Genomic DNA, 13,118 nt, shown 5'->3' with positions numbered 1-13,118 from the left:
GTCCTCCAGCTCCCCCACCTCACGTCCTCCAGCTCCCCCACCTCACAGTACTCTAGCTCCCTCTCCCCTGAAGTCATCTAGCCTCCTCCCCTGCACAGCCCTCCATCCCCTCCCCTCTGCAATCCCCCAGGCCCCCAGCAAGCCTCACCTCCCCCCTGCATCATCTTGTAGAACTTGCTCTCGATGTGTAGCTGGGGGTGCTTCGTCTTCACACATTCGAGCTTGATGGCCACTTCTTCACCTGACGCAATGTTGGCACCTGCCGGTGAGGGAAAAGGTGAGAGACCAGGGCTAGCCAAGCTCCCCAGTGTTTCTAGGTCTGCTGGACAACAGGCCTGGGCTGACCCAGCGCCTGTCTAGGGGGAAATTACGGCAGCGGGCTGGTTGAGGTGGGGGTCCGGGAGCAGCAGTAGTGCAAAAGGAAGGAGGGGAGACACCTCAGACGAGTGTGAATGTGGGAGAAGAGTGTGGGGTTGGCCAGGGACACAGTGGAGACAGGGTGCTGTATACCCAGGACTCCCCTGAGCCACAGGACAGGGTCTAACAAGAGTCCCTGGGCGCAGCAATTAACATGCTCTGCTGCACTTGGCTGATAAACAAAAGATTGACGGTTCAAACCTACTAGCTGCTCTGTGGAAGAAAAATACTGCCATCTACCAATGATTTCAGGCTTGAAAACCCTTCAGGGCAGCTCTACTCTGTCTGATGGGGTCATAACGAATCAACTCGCTGGTGATGGGTTTGGTTTTGGGGTTTTGACTGTTAACCTAAAGATGACAGGGTCAGTCCCACCCAGAGGCACCCTGGGGGAGAGGCCTGGTGGACCACTGAGAAATCAGGCACGGAAAAGTCAGCAAACACAGGTGCCCTTAGGATACACACTGACATCACATCCATGACAACTGTGGTTGCCATGTAACGCTGAGTCGGAACTGGACCCTCCAGCAGTTCTGAGGGCCTGTTAATTGCATGGAGGAGACTGCCCATTTTTCTCCAATGGATTCAAACCACTAAGCCACCAGAGCCCCCTCCAGGACAACTTCTTGTTATATAGGTAGCACTGAGTCGGAACTGACTCAGAGCTGACCCTTCAGTGGATTTTCAGGTCTGGTGAGCTCTCTCATAAGATGTCCTGCCTCTGAAAGCTCGCTGCAGGGTCAGTTCCGCCTCTCCGGTACCTAATCACCGCCACCATGACGTCTAGTAGACCCAATAACTTGCCCATTCAGCCCACACAGAAGTGATCCTGAGAAAGGCACCTCCCTTTCCCCTGCCTTAATTCACAAATTGCCCAGACAGGCAGGGAAAGTTTAAAGCCCAAGGTCACACAGCTTGTAGGAGGTGGGCTGGAGAGAGTTAACCCTCAGGCTAGGTGGGGAGGGACCTGCCTGCATCTCTATCTCCTCTTGTTGCCTGTAGTCAGTCTGGAGGCCTGAATTAAGGAAATACCTTTACACAAAACCCAGCTCTTGGCCTGCGCCCACACCCTGGCTCAAGAATTCACAAAGGAACCTGGAGTCAGACTATTCCTCCCTCCTTGCCTCCATTTCCCCAGCTGGGATAACAGATATGCTGGGAGGGGGCGCAGGCTGAGACAGGGAGTCTCTCCTTGGGACCCAACAGCACAGGAAGGATTTAGGGACCGATAAAGCCGGTACAGGAAGTCCAGAGGCAGTCACCTGAAGGATTTAGGGACTGATAAAACCTGCGCCTGGGGGGAAGGAAGAGACTAGTCTATAAATGGCCTTGGAACAACTAGCTCCCATCTGGAAACCACACTGCATTTCACACTGGGCATCAGGAAAACGTATCAATGTGTTTAAAGAAAAAGGGTGGGAGGCACCACGCACTTGGACTGAAGTGCATCAGGATCTGCCGATGAACGGCAGTTACGTAAGGGCGTGATTTGGCAGCTAGCTGTGGGATGATGTGATTGGCCAGTGAGTGGTGAGAGGGCCCGAGTGGCATGCAACAGGCTCACTGAGGTCCCGGCCTGATCAATGGACAGGGATGTGGCCCGCATCGCCTTTATCTTACAGGATAAACAAGGTGAGAGGCATTTGATTACCACTGAGGAGCAGGAGCTGGGAGCAGAGTACATCCTCAGCATCTTAACACCAAAGAACCACACAGTAAACAACGTCTACAAGCCAGTGGCTGTGGGGCTGATCTGACGGCTGACGTCGGTAAACCTGAGCAGAGCTTTCAATGACCGAGTTCTCAGAAGCACACTGCCGGGCTTTCTTGCAAAATATGTCAGCGTGGTCCTGAACCTCGGACCTTTTAGCTGACGGTCCAACAACGAATGGTTTGCATTGCCCAGGACTCCAAACAACAGGCTGCAGTCCTCGATGGTGCTGTCGGGCGGGCTCTGACCCACTGCAGACCTACATGTGACAGGCAGCACACAGTGGGCCCCAGATGACACGAGAAGAGGGCTTCACAAGGAGCCCTGGTGGCACAGTGGTTAAATGTCTGGATGCTGATGGGAACCCAGGCGGGGAGACGTGGCAGTCTGTCTCCACAGAGACGACCAGGCTCGCCGCCGCCCCAGCCTGGATCTACCAGCAGTTCTGTTCAGTCCTCCAGCGTCACAATGACCTGGAACTAACTTGATGGCAATGGGTATTTTGGCAAGAAATTGGAGGGAAAAAGTCAGCTAGTGGTTACCTCCATGAGAGAAAGTCAGGGAACAGACCGAGGAGGGACACTCAGAGGCCTCCAGGGTGACTGTGTCCTCCACCTTCAGCTAGAGTTCGAGGAACCAGGATGCCTTAAGCCATGCCCGGATCTTAATTCTGCTCTCTTCTATCCACTTGATGGCAAAGAACAAAGTCAATGGAATATTAGAAGAAAAGAAGCGAGAGCCTACCTATAACCCCGGGGTCTGTGAGGCTTTTTCTCCCGGACTTCAAAGCTGAAAGCAAAAAGATGCCCCTTCTAAAGTTCCTTCCACAAGACAAACTCTAGAAACAAATGCATGAGAAAAACAGCTGCAATTCGCACCGCAGACTACAAGGCAAGATCGCTGCTGCTACTACAAGGGGTGGCTGTGAATAGGGAAGATGAAAAAACGGCTTTGAATTGTGCAGATGTGATGGGTACTGAACGAGCCATGGACGGTCATGAACAAACAGATCTGTCCTAGAAGTGCGGCCAGAGAGCTCCTTAGAAACAAGGGGGACGGGACTTCATCTCACATACTTTGGCCATGTCATCAGGAGGGCCAGGCCTGGAAAAGAGCATGCTGGGAACAGCAGGGGATCAGCGAAGACCCTCAAAGAGATGGGCTGAAACAGAGACTGCAACAGGGGTTCAAAAGCACTGCAGGAGGCCAGCACAGGACCAGGCCGGCTTCTGCTCTGCTGTACGTGGGTCGCTGCGAGCTGCAGCCAACCCCACAGCATCTGAGGACAACATCACTCCAACTCGTCACCGCTGAGTCACACTTGACTCACAGCCGACCCTCCAGTGAGTTCTCAGAGGCTGTAAATCACACAAGAAACTGCCTAACCTCAGAGCAGCTAGGAGATTTGATCTGCATGCCTTGGGACTGGCAGCCCAAATCCTTACCGACTAGTCCACCAGAGCAACATAAATCAGTAAGGAAAAAACCAGACACAACAGGAAAATAAGGTAAAGGACTTGACAAGACCTACGCCAAATAAAAAAATTATTAACATAAATGACCAAAGACCCCCCAAAACAACAAAACTGGTGTTGTCAATTCCAACTTTTACAGTGATCCTATGTGCTACTTATGTGAGAAGATGTTCAAGTGTTCGGTTAGATAAAATGAGATTAGAATTATACTGAAAGAGTATTTCTCACCTATCAGATGGGCAAACATCCCAAAATATGATGCCATACTTTGCCATCATGGCTGTGGGGCACCCATCCCAGACGGAGGAAATGTAAACCACAGTAAATGATACCATCCATACCTGAGGGCACTTCACCATTACCACTCTGACCCCCCAGCTCTTCTGGAGTTTACTCTCCTGACTGGAAGGTGATCCTGGCATTACCACTCTGACCCCCCAGCTCTTCTGGCTTTTACCCTGTCTCTGTGCATGGGGCAGAGTGAAATGGGGTAGAGCTGTTGTCTGCAAGAAGAAACGCCTGGAAACAACCCAAATGCCATCAGCAGGGATTGGTTAAACAAATAAAGGGCTGTCCACAAAACAGAATACAAAGAAAAAGAATGAGGAAGCGCTCTCTACAGAAGGGGGAAGATGTCGAGACACAGGAAGTGAAAAAGCAAACTGCAGAACAGGATCTATTCTCCTCTGTTTCAGTTGGGGGGGCTGCGGGAAGGAGAGGGGGACACAGCCTCTACCTACATTGGCTTCTATCTACCTCTGTATTCCCAACGTGGAACAGGTTTATGAAAAGCACCGCACAGCTGGAGCACCAGGCAGACAGAGGCCTGGGAGGGGCCCCGGCTTCTCCTCACCAGTTCTGTGGTTGTTCGGGGCTGAGGGGTCATCTCTGACTCACGGTGACTTTTTGTCCAACAGCACGAAAACATCACCTGGCCCTGGAGCATCCCTGCCACCAGCTGCATGGAGATACTCTCCACACACCACACAGCCCACACATTTAAAGGGACAGGGTGGTGACTTTCTGGACGTCCACACGCTTGTGCAACCGTCAACGTCCAGGCCGCACCTGCCAACACTTCCATCACGGCCCAACCACTGTCCCCCCTTGTGGGGGACATCCCGTTTCCCGTCACCCCTCCCAGCCCTGGGCCACCTCTTTCATCTCCATGGACTTGTCTGAGCGGTCACTTCACACAAATGGGTCACACAGGGTCTTCTGGCTTCTTTCACTTGGCCTGGCTTTGTGCTCTCATATTTGAAGCACATAAACTTACACATAAAAACAAAACAACAACAACTCGCTCCACCTGGTAAACAAGGGTGAGAAAGTGCTCTGCAAGCTGTAAGGTGCTGGCCCACCCCGCGGACACCACACATGCTGCCCTGCGACAGGGAGGCCATCACATGAGCTGGGGCTCCTGAGAGCTGACCGGCGGTAACATGTCCTGCTGGCATGGGAGAAAGGGGGGCACAGTGGGTCAGAACACGTGGGCCTTAGAGCCACGCTGCCTGGGCCCGAGTCCTGACTGCCCCCTGCTCGCTGGGGGACCTAGTCCCTTTATGGCTCTGTGATAGTACGACCACCATCTCCCGTTGGGCCAACTGCTTGTGGTGACCCCCCCGGGGGAACTCTGCAGGGTTTTCACTAGCTGATTTTTCTTCCCATAATAGGTTCCCAGATTTTTCACCCGAGACACTGCTGCGTGGACTCAAACTGCCAACAGTTAACTGGCTATACCACCCACAGGCTCCCGCTGTGACAGCACCTAGGTTGTTCTGAGGTGCAGGTGGGGTTAGACGTTTGCCAGCCTCACAGCCAGAACACAACAAACATTATTAGGTCTGATGAGGATATGCCAGCTTCTGCTTAAGATGAGCTGTCAGGGGCTTTACCAGGCGGTACTGAGCCACCACGAGCCAGGCCTGTGGGAGTGGAGTGTAGGGTGGACAAGGGCAGCCCCAGAGGGAGGGCTGCATGGACTGGGCCTTGGACTGTGCTGACCGGCCTGGGTCTCATGATGGAGGGAGGGGAGGGACCGAGTAAACCCTGAGTGGTCTGGTACAGATGGAGCTTGGGTCATCCAAGGCAAGAGGCCAAGAGGCGGGGTAGGCAGGGCAAGTCCCAGAGGCCTTGAATGCCGAGCTAAGATGCTGGGCTTCAGGCTCCAGGCTCCAGGCAGGTGTGTGATTATGGGGTTGCTCACATTTGGGGCCAGAGCCTCCAGCTGTGCCAGGCTATGTTGTGCACTGAGGAGGTTTAGCAGCACCCCTGGCTTCGTCCTACAAGATGCTGACAGCACCCACTTATAGTCACGTCTTCAACCAGCCAAACTAAACTCGGTGCAAATGGGCTGACGTCAACTCACACCACCTCTCCACCAGGTTCCGACCCTCTACTTGATTCCAAGGCTGCAAATCTTCACCAGAGGGAACCAGGGAGGGGTTGGTCTTGCATGGAGCAGGTGGTGGATCCGAGCTGCCAACCTGTCAGTCAACAACCTGATACCCTGTGCACCATGCCACTAGGCGCCTTCAGTGTGTCTTCAGATATTGTCAGATGTCCCCTGCAGGGCAAAACTGAGTCCCCCCACACACACATACCAGAGCCTGTTGTTTGGAGCCTCTGTGGGGAGGATGACCAGGAGGAAGCTGCCACTGTCTGTCCAGGTGAGAAGTGCTGGTGGTCCTGCCCAGGGTGGGGTCACAGACCCAGGGACTTCAGCCTGGTGAGTCAGCTGACATGTGCAAGGAGAGGCACTGGACAGGTCACCCTGCCCTGGGCTGGCGAGGGGGAAGGTGGAAGCCTCTATATCTCTGAACCTCACTCGTATCTCTGAACCTCACTCCGTCTTTTGAAAGAGAGATTGTATCTTGTGTCACATGTGGAAACTGAACTCCAAAGGGCACGTGATCCAACACAATGCTCCAGAGACAGGGTCCATGCGACCAACCAGTCCCCACCCTACCTTCAAAATACCTCCACGCTCAGAACTGCGTCCTGCAATGAATGGGCCTCTCTTTCCAGCAGCCATCGCCCACCACCGGGCTCCCTAAGACCTCTGAATCCCCTGCTCTGATCTCATTTCAATAGTTTTACTTCTAAAGCCAGGATGGTGACGCTTCGTCTCACATACTTTGGGCACGTTGCTAGGAGAGGCTACTCCTCGGAAAGGGACATTATGTATGGAAAGGTCAGCGAAGACGACCCTCAATGAAATGGATCGACAGTGACTGCAGCAATGGGCTCAAGTGTGTCAGAGATGATGAGGACGGCACAGGATCGAGCAGGGCTTGCTACGAGCTGTACTTGAGAGCACGTGACAACTACCACCTCGGAGCTGATATTCAGAGAAGTCAGGTAATCTGCCTGTGGTCACACAGTTTGCGGGGGACGGGGCACGGAGCAGAGCCAGGACATGAAACTTAGTGCCTGGTTCTTTCCCTCTATCTAGGTTTCCCTCCTCTTTCATTCATTTAACCAACAGGCCCATACTGAGCCCCGGGGCTGAGACCACCCTGTGCTGGGGAAGTAACAAAAGGAACTCTGACTCCGACAAAAGGTGCAGGGAGGAACTGCTGAGGGGAAACCAAGGCAGGGCACGGATCCCAGCTTTGGAGGGTGCAGCACAGCTGGGCACCAAATCCCAGGGTGCCGAAACAGAAAGTGGCCCCCAGTGAGACAGGTGACCTGGTATGGGGGCCCGTCATTCGAGGGGAGCAGGGGGGCCACGGGAATTTCTGGGTGGGAGGAGAAGTGACCCACGTCCAAGAGGGGCTCCCTCATGACCCCCTCCTACAGACACATGGACACAATCCGGGGCCTGGCTCCAAACCAAACACCGTAACTTCAGCCCCTGCTGCGGCTGCTGTGGGCCGTCAAGTTGGAAGTGACCCAGAGCTGACCGTCGGGCAGGTCTACAGAGGCAGTTAATCACAAGGGAGGAGACTGCCCATCCTTCTCCCATGGAGCAGCTGGTGGATTTGAACCGCGTGTCTTTGGGATTGTAGGGCAGATCCTCACTCCTAGGCCAGCACAGCTCCCCTCTTCAGCCCCTATGGAGGGAAAGCCTGGCACATTCTTCAGACAGACCCAGCCCCAACCGTGCATTAGAGAAGCAGTTACCCCACTTCTTTAGAGCTAAGAACCAGAGACTCTAGAGGCAGAGTAGGGCGCAGTCACTCACTGTTTCTGGACCCCATGCAGTCAACTCAAGGCACCTCAAACTGGTCCCACACTCCTGCTATCTCCTTAAAATGCCAAGGGAGGCGGTGAGTGAATGAGCAGGGCCTGGGGGAACCTCAGGCCTTGCACCCAGTGCCACCTTTGGGTGGTCCTGGAAAGCAGGGCCTGGGGGCCATGCCCAGCCCCACCCACAGAGGCCATCTGGTGTTGAGCCCTGGCCTGGACACTGGGGACAAGAATGTGCCCGGTGCTTTGAACAAAGAAAGCCAGCCTGACCAGCCGGCCAGGGAGGGGGCAGCCCTGGGACCTGCTGCAGGTCTGAGGACCACACCATCCCGACACCAGCAAGCATCTCTGGCCTCAGTCTACCGAGAAATGTGGAGGGATGGGACCAGGGCAAAGTTCAGCCCTCACCATCAAAGAACTGTGGCCCTCCTCCCAACACTTAGACCCAAGAGAATCCAGGACCGCTGTCACCTAAGTCCGTGGGCTCAGGGGACGGTCACCCAGGAGCAGTAGCCCTGGGCCAGGGGCCTCACAAGCAGTAGGCTCAGTGAAATCTGCCCTTCGGGTCCTTCTGGCATCACTGCCCCTGTTTTATTGCCGGGGGAGCACGGCTGGCAGAGGTCAAGCGCCAGGGCCTACTGCAAGCCAGAAGCAACACCAACACCCAAACCGAGGCTGAACCAGCCCCAAAGGCCATGCAGAGAGCAGCAACTCTGAATCTCATTTTGAGGATGTGCTGGACGTCACACAGGGTCGGGTCATGATGAACTGGAAAATGAACTGCGACTCAATGGCAACTAACAGCAGCAACAACAACAACAGAAGACTCAGAGGATAAACAGGAAGTCCTGCCCCTGGGGAGGGCCCAGCACCCGGAACAGGGACATGGACTCTGAGTGACCTTGGGCTGCCCTGTCCCTCGCTGGGGCTCAGATTCCCTTCACCACGACAGGCGCCTGGACTGGGTGCCATCTGAGACCAGCGTGTGTCTGCGCCTCTGTGCCCTGAGGCTTCAGTACAGAACTCGAGCAAGCATCTCAAAAACAAGAGTTTTTATAGTCACCCCAAATTCCCCATGTCACAAGAGTCAGGAGAGGTGAGATGGTACAGGGCCAGGCAATGTTTCCCACTAGTTATATACAATGTGTCCGAGACAACTCAACAGAAGCTGATAATAACACCAAGGAGATGGGTCCTCCCATTTCACAGATGGCCATACTGAGGCCCAGGGTGAGGAAGCATCATCTCCAAGGACACGAGGCAAATGAGGACTAAACCCCGTGACCTGAACTCACACCTGCCCCCAGTGTCAGCTTTCTCCGCCAGGAAGCAGGTCTGCTCCCGCACCTCTGCAGGCCCCATGTCCTCATGTCTTAGTCATATCCAGTGAGCAAGGGACCGTGGGGTGAGGAGGCTGGAACCAAGCCCAGCAGCACCCGGGTCCCTGTGCTCTGAGCTCCGGGGTGTTCGGGTCAGAGGGCACGCTGTGAACCGTGCAGCAGTGAACTGGACACACGCATACTGGTACACTGGTCATTTCCACTGCGACAGTCACACTCCACCAACACACCAACTTTGCAGATGGGGACACCACAGCAGAGAGCAGCCCCCAGGAAACATGTCTAGGCCTGGCTGTGTCACTTGGACAGCTCCACTGACAGACATCTCCACTGAACCCTCTCTTTGGTTGCTGTCTCCACAATCTAGCTTGTGTGCAGGCCTTGGAGTACAAACCTGGCTTTGCTAGTTTTGGGTAACATGACCTTGGACCATCACCTTGACTTTGCTACCCCTTCTTTTCCTGCTGAGTGAGATGGGACAACCCAGCACCACCGAAGGGGGTGTAGGGATCCTCACTTGGAAAGGGCCCTGTCCACACTTGGGCCAGGAAGTGCTGAGGGCACACACCCCTCCTTCCATTCCCCCTTAATATTTTTGAGGGGGATTAATTAAGGCCCCTCAGAAACATACCTCACACTGAGCCCTATGTGTGCAGGGTTTTCAAGGCAGGGTCCTTTGGAAGCAGAGTGTAGTCTGAAGAACCTCTGGGTGGATATGAACCACTAACCTTTCAACCAATACTTAAATGCTTAACCTTCTGTGCTACCCAGATCTACAACTGCAAAAGAGGCGCCGTGGGCTGCTGGTTTTGTCAGAAGTTTCGCCTGGGAACGTGGTCTGAAGACACAAACCTCACTTCTCCCAGGCAGAGGAGAGAGACGAAGTGTCAGCAAAGTTTTAAAAAATGACAACATCAAGGCTCATGTTTTTAGAAATGACAACTCAGACTTTCAACAGGAAGCACATCCGGAGAGAGAGATACCCCCCTAAGGAGTGCAGATGCCAGGAGTGGAGAAAACTATGTCATCCGAAAGCCTGGCCAGGGCTCAGGTTTTGGGTGTGGGATGTGAGACCCCAGGGAAGAGGGCTGGGGGGGGGGATGGGGTGTGGAGAGCAAGCAGTAGCATCCTTCTCCCAGCAGGCAGGAGTCAAAGGACTCTAACCCACAGGCTTTCCCACGCCCTGTGGGAGACCCAGGTCCACTGCAGCTATGAGGCAGATCTAAAAATACTCTCTGCCGCCGTCAAGCCTGCAGCAAGCCCCGAAGCGGGAGCCCTCACTCCTGCTGTGAGAGGAACCCCTGGCCAGCCTAGTCCCTACCTCTGCTTCCTTCCCCAAGGGAGATGGCCTGGGGACACGCTGCCTAAAATTGTTGCTGGTACCCCAAGGCCAGGTCCCAATTCAGATCTCAAAAGTTCAGTGCTCCTCCTCCCTGTCCTCAGGGCTGTCCCAGGCCTTCAGCCCCGCCCTGGCCCGCCTGACTTACCCAAGTAGATATCTCCGAAGGAACCGCTGCCGATCTTGCGACCCAGACGGTACTTATTTCCCACACGGAGCTCCATGGTTCAATGGCTGCAGACAGAAGACGACAATGGAGTCAGAGAAATGGGGTGAAGGGCTTAGGAAAGGGTGCCCCGCACACTAGGCCCCATTCTACCCCGCCAGAGGCTGGGCGAGGCCACAAGGAAGACTGACATTCTCATTTCCACTTTCCATCCAGTAAGAGATGTGGTCTTGCTGTACCCCAGGGGTCCTAGCGTCGGGAGCCTCAGGCCCACAGGACGCTCAGCAGGGATCAGGTGAAGGATAGCTGAGGCTGAGTTAAAAATAAAGCTGGGATAGGGTACGAGGTCCAGAAGGAAACGGCCAAACATCCCTTTGGGCCACTAAGAAAACTGAGCTCCCCATTGTCTAGCCCAGGCCTATCCTGCTAAGACTCCCCCATAGCCTGGGCTGGCTCTCCCAAGGACCCCATAAGCCCAGAGGCTAGGCCTGGCATTCAGGAGAGTGGGTTCAGCCCCGGTGAGGGAGCAAGCAGAAGTGCTCCCCAGAATATTCGCTTCCAATCCCCTCTCCTTCCCCATCATGGCACCAAGGCCCTCAAGGTGGGGGGGTGGGCGGCCCCCCACACCCTCATCTTTGGAAGGGCTGCTGGCTTCCATCAAGACCAGGAGGGAGAGTCTCAGTGAGGGGCAGATTCTGCCTGGTAAAGCTTCCCTCTTTTCTGGGACCCCAGCTGGGTGATCTCTTCTCTGGGTTGGCAAGCAGGAGCTTTGACCCTAGTTGGGGTGGGGGTGGGGAGATGTCTACTGGTGAGTGAACAGGAAACAGAAGACTAGGGAAAAAAAGAGTGCAAGGGGATCCCTAAGACTTCAGGAGTTTACAGAAGGAAGGCCCATCAAGATGACAGGGCACTGTAGCTCAGAGGTCACACCTGCCCCATACGACCACACTACAAGTTAGGGGCAGAGTGTCACCTAGGTCCCAGACAGGGTTCCTGATGGCCACCCACCAGAGCCCCGCAGCAAAACAGGAAGCTAGAAAAGCAACTGAGCCAGCCAGAGGCCTTCCCCAAAGCCAGGCTGGCCCAGGAGGGGCCAGTGCTCAGGCCCTGGCCCTGCCTGCAGGAAGCACAGGGCAATCGCCTCCTCCGGGTGCCAGCCAAACTCCGGCTCTGGCGAGGGCTCCTGCCCACGCGCCCGGCTGGCCCCGGCCTGGGTGCCACGGCTGCCAGCACAACAACTCCACACTTGCAAGAAACCCGCTCTGCACGCCCCTTATACACACACCGCACGTACACACACCGGCCCGCTGCCTCAATGTGTACACTCCTGGGAAGCAGGCACGCAGGGGGCACCGGCGGGCACCAGCCGCCTCCCTACCCCAATTCAGAGACCACACATGGGGGCCCAGGGAAGTCGCAGGTTACAAAAAGGAACATAAATACCCCACATCCTATATTACATAAATACCGCGCCAGGTTATATAAATACTGTGCCCTCGGCCCAGTGTCTTACATAAATATACTACCCATGACCCCTGTCCCCTCTCATACACCCAGTAGTCTGCAGGAAACGGGGCCCAAACATTACCCCGATGGGTGCCCACCACAGATTTGCCACCCAGATCCACCAAGGTCTCCCCCTTTCCCCCAGGACCCCCAGGGAGGGCCTAGACTCCACCAACCTGCATAGATCCCAAAGTCTCCCGGAGGGGAGGTGAATGGCTTGATTTAAGGATGGGAGGGGCTTCTCAGTTCCTCTAGGGCTTCTCCCGTTCTGGGAGGGCTAGTAAACCGCAAAGGGTGGGGGGGGGAGCGGAAATGAAGATTACAGTGGTGAAAAAATTAGAAAAACTATCACCACTAAGTAGCACATGAGCAGCTTTTTTTGTTTGTGTTTTCACTCTTTCCTCCCCGACAGAGCCAGGGTCCAAGTCACCGGACCTTTAAAATAAAAATCAGAAGCGCGTCCTGGACCCACCAAGGCTGAACAGAGACCCCAAAGCAGACATTCCAAAACGACTTAGCCCATCAGTACCCCCAAACTGGGGTCTTCCCTTCTGCCAGAGGAAAGCTCTGTGAACAGACAATGTGTAGGAGCATGGAGAGAGGGGCTGGGGAGGGGGGGTGTCACCCCACTTTGAGTTTGGGGTGTTGGGAGGAGCTAGGGAACCCTCGCTCTAAAGATAACCAGACACAAACATAGTTTTAGGTTTCTGAGAGGCTCGCAACCCCGACTCCGCACACAGAAACGTGAGAATCCAAGATGATAAATAGCCCCCACCCCTTTCGCTCCACAAAGGAAAACAATTGGAGGCCCAGTGACCACAATCCTCAGCTCCCCCCCCCAGGACCTCCAGGCACCCCATCCAAAAGAAAGAAGGAAGACTGACCCCCAGGTTTGGGGCACTCGGGGCCAAAGGATAATGAAGGGGGGAGCAGCTGATTGTCCAGTGAAAGAGCCCAGGGTTCTGGCAAGCAG

General features: G+C 54.8%; 1 protein-coding gene across 1 annotated transcript in view; it reads right to left on the bottom strand.

Annotated features, from left to right (window-relative positions):
* The window catches only part of CSNK1E (casein kinase 1, epsilon), a 20,329-nt gene extending 9,632 nt beyond the window's left edge, over nt 1–10,697 (bottom strand). The window contains exons 1-2 of the mRNA XM_006890124.1: nt 10,622–10,697; nt 149–259 (exon numbers count right to left, since the gene is read on the bottom strand). Of these exons, the coding sequence (XP_006890186.1) occupies nt 149–259; nt 10,622–10,697 (187 nt within the window). The remainder of the gene's footprint in view (nt 1–148; nt 260–10,621) is intronic.
* Nucleotides 10,698–13,118: the final 2,421 nt, after the last annotated feature.

This window comes from Elephantulus edwardii, unplaced genomic scaffold (genome assembly GCF_000299155.1).
Source record: "Elephantulus edwardii isolate Elephantulus edwardi_28Jun2011 unplaced genomic scaffold, EleEdw1.0 scaffold00086, whole genome shotgun sequence".
Classification (NCBI taxonomy): domain Eukaryota; kingdom Metazoa; phylum Chordata; class Mammalia; order Macroscelidea; family Macroscelididae; genus Elephantulus; species Elephantulus edwardii.
Note: the sequence above shows the minus strand (reverse complement) of the source record. Positions and strands in the feature narration are given on the sequence as shown.